This window comes from Bufo bufo, chromosome 11 (genome assembly GCF_905171765.1).
Source record: "Bufo bufo chromosome 11, aBufBuf1.1, whole genome shotgun sequence".
Lineage (NCBI taxonomy): Eukaryota > Metazoa > Chordata > Amphibia > Anura > Bufonidae > Bufo > Bufo bufo.
In genome coordinates, this window is record NC_053399.1 from 760268 (window position 1) to 775230 (window position 14963).

At 49.0% G+C, this 14963-nt stretch overlaps 2 protein-coding genes across 3 annotated transcripts in view; one reads left to right on the top strand and one right to left on the bottom strand.

Annotated features, from left to right (window-relative positions):
* The window catches only part of LOC120982092 (C-X-C chemokine receptor type 6-like), a 318496-nt gene that overhangs the window by 65370 nt on the left and 238163 nt on the right, over positions 1-14963 (top strand). The window lies entirely within an intron of this gene.
* LOC120982091 (V-type proton ATPase catalytic subunit A-like) overlaps positions 1-14963 on the bottom strand; it is a 34815-nt gene that overhangs the window by 2696 nt on the left and 17156 nt on the right. The window contains exons 8-14 of the mRNA XM_040412033.1: positions 14585-14693; positions 14362-14484; positions 13740-13854; positions 10067-10130; positions 8240-8443; positions 7715-7809; positions 3518-3689 (exon numbers count right to left, since the gene is read on the bottom strand). Of these exons, the coding sequence (XP_040267967.1) occupies positions 3518-3689; positions 7715-7809; positions 8240-8443; positions 10067-10130; positions 13740-13854; positions 14362-14484; positions 14585-14693 (882 nt within the window). The remainder of the gene's footprint in view (positions 1-3517; positions 3690-7714; positions 7810-8239; positions 8444-10066; positions 10131-13739; positions 13855-14361; positions 14485-14584; positions 14694-14963) is intronic.

Consider the following 14963-nt stretch of genomic DNA (forward strand, 5'->3'; position numbering starts at 1 on the left):
TACAGGTAGGATGGTAGACAGAGATGAGGAGGAGATGTAGGAGGTGCAGCACTGTGGAGAGTACAGGTAGGATGGTAGACAGAGATGAGGAGGAGATGTAGGAGGTGCAGCACTGTGGAGAGTACAGGTAGGATGGTAGACAGAGATGAGGAGGAGATGTAGGGGGTGCAGCACTGTGGAGAGTACAGGTAGGATGGCAGACAGAGATGAGGAGGAGATGTAGGAGGTGCAGCACTGTGGAGAGTACAGGTAGGATGGTAGACAGAGATGAGGAGATGTAGGGGGTGCAGCACTGTGGAGAGCACAGGTATGATGGTAGACAGTGATGAGGAGGAGATGTAGGAGGTGCAGCACTGTGGAGAGTACAGGTAGGATGGTAGACAGAGATGAGCAGGAGATGTAGGAGGTGCAGCACTGTGGAGAGTACAGGTAGGATGGTAGACAGAGATGAGGAGGAGATGTAGGAGGTGCAGCACTGTGGAGAGTACAGGTAGGATGGTAGACAGAGAAGAGGAGGAGATGTAGGAGGTGCAGCACTGTGGAGAGTACAGGTAGGATGGTAGACAGAGATGAGGAGGAGATGTAGGAGGTGCAGCACTGTGGAGAGTACAGGTAGGATGGTAGACAGAGATGAGGAGATGTAGGGGGTGCAGCACTGTGGAGAGCACAGGTATGATGGTAGACAGTGATGAGGAGGAGATGTAGGAGGTGCAGCACTGTGGAGAGTACAGGTAGGATGGTAGACAGAGATGAGCAGGAGATGTAGGAGGTGCAGCACTGTGGAGAGTACAGGTAGGATGGTAGACAGAGATGAGGAGGAGATGTAGGAGGTGCAGCACTGTGGAGAGCACAGGTAGGATGGTAGACAGAGATGAGGAGGAGATGTAGGGGTGCAGCACTGTGGAGAGCACAGGTAGGATGGTAGACAGAGATGAGGAGGAGATGTAGGAGGTGCAGCACTGTGGAGAGCACAGGTAGGATGGTAGACAGAGATGAGGAGGAGATGTAGGAGGTGCAGCACTGTGGAGAGTACAGGTAGGATGGTAGACAGAGATGAGGAGGAGATGTAGGAGGTGCAGCACTGTGGAGAGAACAGGTAGGATGGTAGACAGAGATGAGGAGGAGATGTAGGAGGTGCAGCACTGTGGAGAGCACAGGTAGGATGGTAGACAGAGATGAGGAGGAGATGTAGGAGGTGCAGCACTGTGGAGAGTACAGGTAGGATGGTAGACAGAGATGAGGAGGAGATGTAGGAGGTGCAGCACTGTGGAGAGTACAGGTAGGATGGTAGACAGAGATGAGGAGGAGATGTAGGAGGTGCAGCACTGTGGAGAGTACAGGTAGGATGGTAGACAGAGATGAGGAGGAGATGTAGGGGGTGCAGCACTGTGGAGAGTACAGGTAGGATGGTAGACAGAGATGAGGAGGAGATGTAGGAGGTGCAGCACTGTGGAGAGAACAGGTAGGATGGTAGACAGAGATGAGGAGGAGATGTAGGAGGTGCAGCACTGTGGAGAGCACAGGTAGGATGGTAGACAGAGATGAGGAGGAGATGTAGGAGGTGCAGCACTGTGGAGAGTACAGGTAGGATGGTAGACAGAGATGAGGAGGAGATGTAGGAGGTGCAGCACTGTGGAGAGTACAGGTAGGATGGTAGACAGAGATGAGGAGGAGATGTAGGAGGTGCAGCACTGTGGAGAGTACAGGTAGGATGGTAGACAGAGATGAGGAGGAAATGTAGGGGGTGCAGCACTGTGTAGAGCACAGGTAGGATGGTAGACAGAGATGAGGAGGAGATGTAGGAGGTGCAGCACTGTGGAGAGTACAGGTAGGATGGTAGACAGAGATGAGGAGGAGATGTAGGGGGTGCAGCACTGTGGAGAGTACAGGTAGGATGGTAGACAGAGATGAGGAGGAGATGTAGGAGGTGCAGCACTGTGGAGAGTACAGGTAGGATGGTAGACAGAGATGAGGAGGAGATGTAGGAGTGCAGCACTGTGGAGAGTACAGGTAGGATGGTAGACAGAGATGAGGAGGAGATGTAGGGGGTACAGCACTGTGGAGAGTACAGGTAGGATGGTAGACAGAGATGAGGAGGAGATGTAGGAGGTGCAGCACTGTGGAGAGCACGGCTAGGATGGTAGACAGAGATGAGGAGGAGATGTAGGAGGTGCAGCACTGTGGAGAGCACAGGTAGGATGGTAGACAGAGATGAGGAGGAGATGTAGGGGGTGCCGCACTGTGGAGAGTACAGGTAGGATGGCAGACAGAGATGAGGAGGAGCTGTATGAAGGTGCCGCACTGTGTCTAGGCGTAATCGGCGCAGGCGCAGTGGAGATGCCGGCCCAGGGAGCGGTCAGACAGTCACGGCGCCTGCGCCGAATACAGACGCACACGGCGCAGGCGCGAGAATTCGGCCGATGGATGAGATGGAGGCTGGCAAGCTAGAGGAGATGGGTGGGCTTGACGGACGAGCGGGCGGAATACAGGGTGAGTAGACGGAGCCTCTAGGTGCTGAAAAGACGCCCCCCATAGCACATAGAGGCTCATTTGCATAGCAATAAAAGTTGGTTTTTTAGTGTAACGGCTGCACACAAAGGTCTTAGAATAGCATGGTTAGGTAGAGCAGACACTAGCAGATTGCTTGTGTCTGACAGCTAATTAGGTCCAAATGAGGTGGTAGAAACCCTTTAAATATTACTTCATTATAAATATATTCCCAAATGCCTTACATTAGTTATAACGGCTCATTTTGTCTGGGGAGCGATCATTAGGAGAATAAAACGGCCGTGTCCTATTGGGACACACATAACCTGTCCTAATCACACAGCAGAACAAGTTACTTCAGAACACTGAGCTAAAGAGCTGCCTCATCCTCCTCTCTGCTTGCCAGGGATTATGATCCTGAATACAGATCATAAGATCTTCAGCTGAATCTCTGTTGGAATTGAGTTCATGAGGAGATGTGGGTAATGAGCAGCAGCTCTTGTATGCAGTCTCCATTACCACAGTCTGTCATGTCCGTCCTCTCTGTACTTCATGTCTCCTCATGAGCTCCATTCCTACAAAGATATAGCTAAATATCATATTAAACTGTATTTAGGATCATAATCCCTGACAAGCAGAGCAGAAAGAAGGATGGGGCAGCTCTTCAGCTCAGTGTTTTGAAGTAACTTGTCCTGCTGTGTGATTAGGACAGGTTCTGTGTGTGCTAATAGGACGGCGCCCATTTTATTCTCCTAATGATTGCTCCGTAGACAAAGCGAGCCATTATAACTAATGAAAGGTATTTGGGAATACATTTATAATAAAGTAATATTTAAGTATTTTCATTTTATTAATTCCCGGAGAACCTCTTTAAGAGACCACTACTTGGGGGGGGGGGGGGGGGGGCAGTATATTAAGGGACCACTACTGGGAGAGGGGGAGTATATTAAGGGACCACTACTGGGTACTGGGTGGGGGGGGGCACCCCTACTGGGCTGCAGCTGCCGAGCCTTGCTTCTCCACCACTTACCTTGAACTTCATAGAGCTGAGTTTGTACAGAATATCTCCAAGGTTCTCACGAATGATGGCCCAAGTGATCTTATTTTCTGCCTGTGCTGTGGCCTCCACTGCGTGTCGGGCCATGTCATAGAAGGCAATCATATTCTGTAGCATTCCCACTGTCTTGTAGAAGGGACAGTACCTGCAGAGAATGGACATCTCGTACATCAGTCTAGATGAATTATACTGTGTGACAGATGACAAGTGAGATGTCTCCCCCTACCACTGATGGACAGCATTTGTTCATTTTCCTTATCCCAGTCCTCTACTCTGCCATGACCACCCTAAAATGTCCCGCCAGTCCTGTGCCACAGCTCCAATGCATGCTGCTCTGATCTCCATTGGGTCTAAATGAATGAGAAATGACCTGCCACTCATGTAGACATGAGACCAGTCATTGGCTGCCAGGTCACATTTATGATTCACTGACTTAATAATCTTGGGACACCCCTTTTGTGTAAGATTTACACTGTTTGTGGCTGTGGGACTGGGTCCTCCATCAAGTGAGACCATAAGACTGCAATGTGGCACATGGTAAGAGGGAGCGGCACTGAATGGCCCTGGCTGCTGGTCATGCCACCCGTCATCTATGTCTGTTACCCCTCTTTGACTCTTCTATGTTACCTGACCACACATAGTTCTGCAACTAGACTTGAATCTTTTGGCACTAAATTCTACAGCCATGCTCCTGGCTGGACCGATAGGTTCCTTAGCTTGGATTGACTTATTTTGCATTTGAACTTCTGACACTTGCCCTTGATCTTGCTGCTTAGGTTATCACATCCATGAACTCTGCCAGCCCTGACCTTTAGCTTGATTACATAGTTACATAGTTAATACGGTTGAAAAAAGACATGAGTCCATCAAGGGAAGGGGGGGGTGCGAATCCCAGAAGGGACTTAGATTTCTACACATTTTCATAAGCATTTAACCCCTTAGTGACGAATGATGTTCTATGTACGTCATGATGTGGTGTTAGTTACCGCATCATGACGTGCACAGTACGTCATGAAATTAAAGTGTCTCCGCAAGTATATTTGTGGTGACACCGGCATCTTAACGGGTGTCACGGACAGCACAGCCTGTTTCCCGATCGCTATGATTGGGCTCTCAGGTCTGAGTGACCAATAGCAGTGCATCCGGGAAAAATCACCAGCGCAGCTCCGATCTCCTCATTGTGACAGTTACACTTCAGGAGATCTCCTGTCAGAGTGCCCGCAAGCAAATAAACACCCCACGGTGCCCCAGACACACACTGTTGCCCTGACACCCCTTCCTCCAACCACCATTCCTCCCCACAGAACTTCAGTGTTTTTTTTTATAAAATAGTGTAGTATATCGGGTATATGTCAGTAGGCAGCTTGAAATAGTTGAGGTTAGTGTTAGAGTTAGGCGTTTGTAAAAAAAAATATAAAAAAAAATAATATAATTATAAAAAAATGACTGGTAATTAGATAGTTTTAGTTAGTTTGCTAGAGTACAGGCAGTCCCCGAGTTACGTACACTGCCTCATGAGACCGTAAGTGTACTCCCCCTTCAAGGGCTGCTGTTGATGAGAGACATCCAGAAGTCCCCTGCCCGTTCTCTGCAGCTGGGAGTTAGAGGCTGACACACACGTGGTCTGTCCCGCCAACCACCATCTCCAGACAGTGGTCAGTGGCCTGCGTCTGTGTAAAGCAGCAGAAAACATTCCAGAGCAGACAATCGGACTGCTTCAGGGACAGGTTTTATTAGCCTGAGCAACAGTTTAATTCTTCATTAAAGGAGACCATTACAGGGTTCTCTGACAACTGTCCTCTGAATCTGGTGTCCATCTCTGTACATACAGTGTATTTCTATCCTGCAACACCTTATACCTGGTGATACAGCAAAGAAAAGAAAAACATCACCTTGGAGGATAAAGTAGAAATAATAAAGCGATCAGAGAGTGGTGAAAATGGGATTTACAGGCACAGAAAAAAGAAATATGTTAAGACAAACGTGTCCAAGTTGCATTTCCTATGAAGAACACCACGCGTTTTAGTTTTAATGAGTATGAGTTTAGAGCCACTTGAGGTTTTACTGCTTTCTGTAACCTCATTAGTCTAATATCCTGTCCTTTGGCTAGTGGTTAGTGCTTAAAAAAAGGGCCTGATTCGACTTATGAACAAACCTACAGTCCCTATCTTGTACGTAACCTGGGGACTGCCTGTACTGGCAGTTAGCTAGAAATAATATATATCAAATTACTGGTAATTAGCCGTAGTTAGTTAGCCTGAGTACTGGCGGTTAGATAGAAAGAGTTCGGAGTAATGTTAGGGTAAGAGGTTTGATTTTTTTTTTTTAAGAATATACAGTACAGACCAAAAGTTTGGACACACCTTCTCATTCAAAGAGTTTTCTTTATTTTCATGACTATGAAGGCATCAAAACTATGAATTAACACATGTGGAATTATATACATAACAAACAAGTGTGAAACAACTGAAAATATGTCATATTCTAGGTTCTGCAAAGTAGCCACCTTTTGCTTTGATTACTGCTTTGCACACTCTTGGCATTCTCTTGATGAGCTTCAAGAGGTAGTCCCCTGAAATGGTCTTCCAACAGTCTTGAAGGAGTTCCCAGAGATGCTTAGCACTTGTTGGCCCTTTTGCCTTCACTCTGCGGTCCAGCTCACCCCAAACCATCTCGATTGGGTTCAGGTCCGGTGACTGTGGAGGCCAGGTCATCTGGCGCAGCACCCCATCACTCTCCTTCATGGTCAAATAGCCCTTACTTTCAAAGTTTTCCTAATTTTTCGGCTGACTGACTGACCTTCATTTCTTAAAGTAATGATGGCCACTCGTTTTTCTTTACTTAGCTGCTTTTTTCTTGCCATAATACAAATTCTAACAGTCTATTCAGTAGGACTATCAGCTGTGTATCCACCTGACTTCTCCTCAACGCAACTGATGGTCCCAACCCCATTTATAAGGCAAGAAATCCCACTTATTAAACCTGACAGGGCACACCTGTGAAGTGAAGACCATTTCAGGGGACTACCTCTTGGAGCTCATCAAGAGAATGCCAAGAGTGTGCAAAGCAGTAATCAAAACAAAAGGTGGCTACTTTGAAGAACCTAGAATATGACATATTTTCAGTTGTTTCACACTTGTTTGTTATGTATATAATTCCACATGTGTTAATTCATAGTTTTGATGCCTTCATAGTCATGAAAATAAAGAAAACTCTTTGAATGAGAAGGTGGGTCCAAACTTTTGGTCTGTATTGTATATACATACATACACACGCGCGCGCGGCGTGTGTGCTTGTGCTTTAGGGTGCACACCCTAATGCAATAGGCTGCGCACGCCTATGTTGGGGACATATGAGAAATGGGACATTTGGCTGGATGCGCTCCTATTCTATTGGTCATTAAGGGAAAATCCATTTCCTGCTTCCCTCTAGGGATCTCTGATGTGAGCGTGCAGAACAGTTCCCTCAGCCTGCTGGTCTTGTGTGCTATCTTGGTGTTTGTGCCGTTCAGTGTTGTAAATTGGTGCTGCTTTCCCCTTCATTTGTGGTGCCCTTAATATGATTGTCAGGCCACCTGGCATAACCAGCCTTGACACCACGTTGTTGGGGGCTGGTAACATGTCTTTAAGGAGGAAGGGGTTAGGACACATAGGTTGACTCCATGATGTGGGGCAGGTTCACACTTGTTTTCTAAAAGAGAACAGTTGGCACACTTTAGTGAGTGGTGACAGGACCCGTGGTCTGCAAGGATCTTCCTCAGGAGAGGGTATATGTACCCCAGTGGCCTGAGCCTGAAAGAAATAGGGCATGCACTGTAATGATGCCTGGATGAGACTCCATGCAGGGTGAGAGCAGTGTTTCCCTGCATCCTGTATCATGTGATGCCAGCGGGGGAAGGTTGGTGAGCCTTGTGCCCCAAGAAGCTGGTGGATGACCCACCTTTGCACTTATATGGTGTTGGGTTTTTAAAGGGGGAAGGCCTCCTCATGAGAACCGGTATGCCTTTCAGTAGCTGTAACCGCTAAGCATTGGTGCCTTCTTGGAGTTTAAGTCACCGCTGTCTATGTGACGTGTTTAGCCGGTTGTGTATCATGTCTTGTATGTGCACCCTCATCCCGTGTACAGCACCCTGACACTAATGGCGCCGAATAATAAGTCCTAAGCACCTACCTGTCATAGGCGGAGTATCCGTTCTGCTGGAGGAAGTCATCCTTTATCAGTTTTGCAACTTCCAACGTGATCTTATCAGCTTCTGCCAGGGAACCCTGTGAGGGTGTGAATGAGAACGGTGAACATCAGTGGCTTCACCCTCACAGACACTGCTATAGGAAAGGTTTCTAAGGTGGGATTGATGGGGGAAGGGGGGTATATGATGATGGCTTAGATCGTCCTTGCATTACCCATGCTTCACTTTATATCATAGGGGCTTCCTGAAGAAATACACTTTTTCATGTAAAGTATAAGGAGATGTTGACTGCCTGAAGTCTAAACTTAGGAGCCTCATCCAAACCCCCAGGAACTTAGAGCAGAAATAATGGAAACCAGAAAACCAAAATGCAGAATGATTTCCCATCTGTAGAACTAGCAGTCCTGATCATTGGCCATTCATCCTGCTTATATCAGGGCATTTCCATCCCCGGGTCCATTTCTAGGCTCAACCAGGCCCTATCCCTCACTACCCAGTGGTCTGCTCACCTTCCCCACTAGCTGAACAATCTCCGCCAGGTCCTCTTCCTCTTGCAGAATTTCCTTGGCCTTGGTCCTGAGAGGCACGAGTTCAGGGAAGTTACTCTCATAGTATTCATCCAGGGCCCTCATGTACTTGCTGTAGCTGATGAGCCAGTTGACAGAGGGGAAATGCTTCCTCTGTGCCAGTTTCTTGTCCAGACCCCAGAACACCTGACAAGACAAGAAATCAGATGACTCTGTTCCATCATCTATAAAATCATACTTACGGGGAAATCTAGGTTCTAACCCTCAGATGTCAAAAATCGGATAAAAATCTGAATAAACCCTTCACCTTTATGGTCCATTTGATAGGCCTTTCCCACCAATTTTGGACTGTTGGCCTGAATGTCACATGCTGACATTGTGGTCTTCGTTAGGAGTATACTATGGAATCCCATCAAAGTAACGCCTGAAGACTTAATGATGGCAGTTGTCTTGGATTTTTAGCTTTTTGCTTCCCGTTTTTGCTGAATACTCTGCTAACTGTATTGGTGAGGAATTTTGGATTAGCTGTAGGCAGGGGCGCACTGGCCATAGACCCTACAGGGAAACCTCCCAGTGGGCCGATGCCCAGAGGTTCTCCTGAGCCCTCCTCATGGCAGCCAGCCATGGCAAGTAATGACCTGACGCTCCTCTACTGAGTCCTGAATTCAACTGTATTGGCACCTGGAGAAGGAGGACAGAAGGTGACAGCTGGCCCTGGCCACCACAGAGGGGCATTATTTTGTGATGGGCTGTGGTATTATGTGCTGCAGTATGGTATTGCTGGCCCTGACTACTTGTGTTGACACTGCCTTCAGTCAGTTTGGGCTCTAATACAAAATAGGGCCACTTTTTTTTTCCAGGTCCACTTAAGTTCCCAGTCCGCCCCATTTTCTCATGTAGGCTGGCAATCCATCAGTGGTGGTCGTGTTTGCTCACTGTAGGAAAAGGCACCAGCCTCTCTGGTGGCCTGGATCGTGGAAGGGCACATAGGCTAGTGCTTTTTCCTGTAGTGTGTAAGCACGACCACTGCTCCGTGATTGTACGGTTGTCATAACCCCTGGATACGAGAAGGAAGCAAAGGAAGCAATATGGAGAATCACAATTCATTAGTAAGGGCCTTGTGTTAACTGCGTCTACATCTTAAATGCCAACCCCTTTAATTACCTGAGGTTACCAGCTGGGAAAGACTAGGGTGCACGTGCTGGTCTGTAGATGCTTGGGATTGGGCATGCCCCCTAGAAGCAGATCTGGGAGATTGGGCATGCCCCCTAGATGCAGAGCTGGAGATTGGGCATGCCCCCTAGAGGCAGATCTGGGAGATTGGGCATGCCCCCTAGAGGCAGATCTGGGAGATTGGGAATGCCCCCTAGATGCAGAGCTGGAGATTGGGCATGCCCCCTAGATGCAGAGCTGGAGATTGGGCATGCCCCCTAGATGCAGAGCTGGAGATTGGGCATGCCCCCTAGATGCAGAGCTGGGAAGACTTAGGAGGAAGTGTAGGTCATGGCTTGCAGCAGGGGAGACCACATGAGACGCCGGCTGGAGGGTCTGCTGCAGGTGGGCAGAGCAGGGAAGGTGGGTCTAAAGCGCTGGCACAGTGACGAGCTGCCTGCTGGAGGAGAGGGGCAGTGGCCGGCAGTACTTCTTCCATTCTCTAGACATCTTCTTCTCCGGGACTACAACCCTGTGTAAGATTATTTCCCTGAGAGAAAACCCCTTTAAGGCCTCGTTGTACCGTAAGACTTCTGTGGTTTGGTCCGTCCTCAAATTCTGGCCCCCAATGAGTCATAGACACCCCAATCGCCTCACCTGTACTATGCCAAGAGTGGCGGATGTGACCGGGTCTGAGAAGTCGCCTCCTGGTGGAGATACTCTGTAATTTCAGAAAATAGCCAATGATTAGAAAGTGGGGAGCTCTGACCTTCCTTTAATCTGTCAGTGAACCCTAATGGTGCATCCATGATGCTGAGATCTGCTGAAGAGCAGGTGTGTTGACGCCAGGGAACCAGAGACAATTGTCCTTCAGCTCCTTCTGGGGTTTCTTCCTTTATGGCCCTAACGCCCCATCCATGATGCTGACGCCAGGGAGCAGGAGACAATTGTCCTCCTTCAGCCCCTTCTGGGGTTTCTTCCTTTATGGCCCTAACGCCCCATCCATGATGCTGAGACCTGGCAGGTGTGCTGACGCCAGGCAGCAGGAGACAATTGTCGTCCTTCAGCCCCTTCTGGGGTTTCTTCCTTTGTGGTCCTAACGCCCCATCCATGATGCTAAGATCCGTCAGGTGTGATGACGCCAGGGAGCAGGAGACAATTGTCCTCCTTCAGCTCCTTCTGGGGTTTCTTCCTTTGTGGTCCTAACGCCCCATCCATGATGCTGAGACCTGGCAGGTGTGCTGACGCCAGGGAGCAGGAGACAATTGTTGTCCTTCAGCTCCTGGGGTTTCTTCCTTTATGGCCCTAACGCCCCATCCATGATGCTGAGACCTGGCAGGTGTGCTGATGCCAGGGAGCAGGAGACAATTGTCCTCCTTCAGCTCTGTCTGGGGTTTCTTCCTTTATGGCCCTAACGCCCCATCCATGATGCTGAGATCTGGCAGGTGTGCTGACGCCAGGGAGCAGGAGACAATTGTCCTCCTTCAGCTCCTTCTGGGGTTTCTTCCTTTGTGGTCCTAATGCCCCATCCATGATGCTGAGACCTGGCAGGTGTGCTGACGTCAGGGAGCAGGAGACAATTGTCCTCCTTCAGCCCCTTCTGGGGTTTCTTCCTTTGTGGTCCTAACGCCCCATCCATGATGCTGAGATCTGTCAGGTGTGCTGACGCCAGGGAGCAGGAGACAATTGTCGTCCTTCAGCTTCTGGGGTTTCTTCCTTTATGGCCCTAACGCCCCATCCATGATGCTGAGACCTGGCAGGTGTGATGATGCCAGGGAGCAGGAGACAATTGTCATCCTTCAGCTCTGTCTGGGGTTTCTTCCTTTGTGGTCCTAACACCCCATCCATGATGTTGAGATCTGGCAGGTGTGATGATGCCAGGGAGCAGAAGACAATTGTCCTCCTTCAGCTCCTTCTGGGGTTTCTTCCTTTGTGGTCCTAAAGCCCCATCCATGATGCTGAGATCTGGCAGGTGTGCTGACGCCAGGGAGCAGGAGACAATTGTCCTCCTTCAGCTCCTTCTGGGGTTTCTTCCTTTATGGCCCTTATGCCCCATCCATGATGCTGAGACCTGGCAGGTGTGCTGATGCCAGGGAGCAGGAGACAATTGTCCTCCTTCAGCTCTGTCTGGGGTTTCTTCCTTTATGGCCCTAATGCCCCATCCATGATGTTGAGACCTGGCAGGTGTGCTGACGCCAGGGAGCAGGAGACAATTGTCCTCCTTCAGCTCTGTCTGGGGTTTCTTCCTTTATGGTCCTAACGCCCCATCCATGATGCTGAGATCTGGCAAATGTGCTGACGTCAGGGAGCAGGAGACAATTGTCCTCCTTCAGCTCCTTCTGGGGTTTCTTCCTTTATGGCCCTTATGCCCCATCCATGATGCCGAGACCTGGCAGGTGTGATGATGCCAGGGAGCAGGAGACAATTGTCCTCCTTCAGCCCCTTCTGGGGTTTCTTCCTTTATGGTCCTAACGCCCCATCCATGATGCTGAGATCTGGCAGGTGTGCTGACGTCAGGGAGCAGGAGACAATTGTCCTCCTTCAGCCCCTTCTGGGGTTTCTTCCTTTATGGCCCTAATGCCCCATCCATGATGCTGAGACCTGACAGGTGTGATGACGCCAGGGAGCAGGAGACAATTGTCCTCCTTCAGCCCCTTCTGGGGTTTCTTCCTTTATAGTCCTAATGCCCCATCCATGATGCTGAGATCTGCTGAAGAGCAGGTGTGCTGACGCCAGGCAGCAGGAGACAATTGTCCTCCTTCAGCTCTGTCTGGGGTTTCTTCTTTTATGGTCCTAACTCCCCATCCATGATGCTGAGAACTGGCAGGTGTGCTGACGCCAGGGAGCAGGAGACAATTGTCCTCCTTCAGCTCTGTCTGGGGTTTCTTCCTTTATGGCCCTAACGCCCCATCCATGATGTTGAGACCTGGCAGGTGTGCTGACGCCAGGGAGCAGGAGACAATTGTCCTCCTTCAGCTCTGTCTGGGGTTTCTTCCTTTATGGTCCTAACGCCCCATCCATGATGCTGAGACCTGGCAGGTGTGATGATGCCAGGGAGCAGGAGACAATTGTCCTCCTTCAGCCCCTTCTGGGGTTTCTTCCTTTATGGTCCTAACGCCCCATCCATGATGCTGAGATCTGGCAGGTGTGCTGACGTCAGGGAGCAGGAGACAATTGTCCTCCTTCAGCCCCTTCTGGGGTTTCTTCCTTTATGGCCCTAATGCCCCATCCATGATGCTGAGATCTGTCAGGTGTGATGACGCCAGGGAGCAGGAGACAATTGTCCTCCTTCAGCTCCTTCTGGGGTTTCTTCCTTTATGGTCCTAACGCCCCATCCATGATACTGAGACCTGGCAGGTGTGCTGACGCCAGGGAGCAGGAGACAATTGTTGTCCTTCAGCTCCTGGGGTTTCTTCCTTTATGGCCCTAACGCCCCATCCATGATGCTGAGACCTGGCAGGTGTGCTGATGCCAGGGAGCAGGAGACAATTGTCCTCCTTCAGCTCTGTCTGGGGTTTCTTCCTTTATGGCCCTAATGCCCCATCCATGATGCTGAGATCTGCTGAAGAGCAGGTGTGCTGACGCCAGGCAGCAGGAGACAATTGTCCTCCTTCAGCTCTGTCTGGGGTTTCTTCTTTTATGGTCCTAACTCCCCATCCATGATGCTGAGAACTGGCAGGTGTGCTGACGCCAGGGAGCAGGAGACAATTGTCCTCCTTCAGCTCCTTCTGGGGTTTCTTCCTTTATGGTCCTAACTCCCCATCCATGATGCTGAGAACTGGCAGGTGTGCTGACGCCAGGGAGCAGGAGACAATTGTCCTCCTTCAGCTCTGTCTGGGGTTTCTTCCTTTATGGCCCTAATGCCCCATCCATGATGCTGAGAACTGGCAGGTGTGCTGATGCCAGGGAGCAGGAGACAATTGTCATCCTTCAGCTCTGTCTGGGGTTTCTTCCTTTTTATCTTTTCTAAATATTTTTGTACTTTGTGTTAAAGCTTAAATTAATAAGAAGTTTGGTTCTTGTGCAGTAAAACAGGAGATAACCCTGTGACTGCTGGACTACTTGGGTACCTAGCAGTAGTATGAGAGGGGTTAGGGTGTGGGATGTGTGATCTGTGTTAGGGCATCATTTGAGCTCAGTCTCCAACCTGGTTGGGAGACGAGGACAAGACTGAGTGATTTAAAGCCAATTAACCCTTTACAGTCAGGTGCTTTGACGTTTTGTGTGTGGCAATGCCTGGGTGATTCATTAGGGTGACTTTTGGTGAACATGTATAGTACCCATCAGGCTTCTTTCTAGATATCTACATTCAGTGACACAAAATACATACGCTCCAACAATGCTGACACTTCCTTCTCTGCCTGGACTCCCAAGACATCTGACTCGTCCTGCACGCTCATAGAAAGAAGCCAACCTAGCACCAAGGTAGGCAGGATAGCCGCTGTCTGTAAAAATACAAGCATGGTTAGTGCCACAGGGAAGACCCAGTGGTGGTCAAAGGCACGAGGGTTACAAGGCTACAATAAAATGACCTAAAGGGGCCTTGAGGCCTCATGAAGCAGAAATCTTTGTGCTTTTTGTGACATGAAGGACATTGCTCTGCATGCTTCATGACTACTGGGGATCTTTGTTCCTTTTACCATACAGATTACTGAATTCCTTAGAGGAACACGATGCTAAGTAATGGAACTCACTCTAGAGTCATTGTAGAAGGCTTTTATGGGCAGATCACAACAGGATTCATCACTGGATTTGTCATTCACCCCTATGAAAGCTCTGCCACCTCTCATGGTCCTGCACCTCTGACTGTCAAGTCATGGGGCACAAGCATGGTGACAGACTACCATGGACATCTAATAAGCATTATAGGTTCCAAGGCTGACAGAGCTCATAAACTTGTGTGACTGTTTATCTACAGAGATTCAGTATGTGCACCAATAAATGGATCTTACCAGCTGGCATTTCGGCCAGACGTCCAGATATTTCCCTTAGGGCTTCTGCCCATCGAGATGTGGAGTCGGCCATCATACTGACATTGTATCCCATGTCTCGAAAATACTCTGAAAGGGTGATCCCTAGGAACAAAAACAATATCTGTGTGGAGCTACAGTTCAGTAGCAATGGATGCAAATGGTTATCAAAGGGTTTGCCCACAATGGATGAGTGAACTCTAACCTGTATAGATTGATGCCTCTCGGGCAGCCACCGGCATGTTTGATGTGTTGGCCACCAAGGTCGTCCTTTTCATGATTGACTCTGTTTTCCCATCTACTTCCATGGTAAGCTGGATGAAATATTATATGTTTAGTGCACCCTAACTCATCAATATTTCAACCACACAATGCCATCGGCTTGTTTTTCCCTGTATGACTGCAGCCATACTGTTGTGGTGGTTGTGACCCCTCGTCTTTTCCTTGGCAGAGCACTGAATATACAATCTTCAAGTACAAAGTGATTAACTGTCCAGAACCTAAGATCCCAATCTCCTTTCACCTAAGCAAAACAAATGCTAGTAGCCAAAGTACCTGAGCAATCCATTCAGCATGGCTGTCAA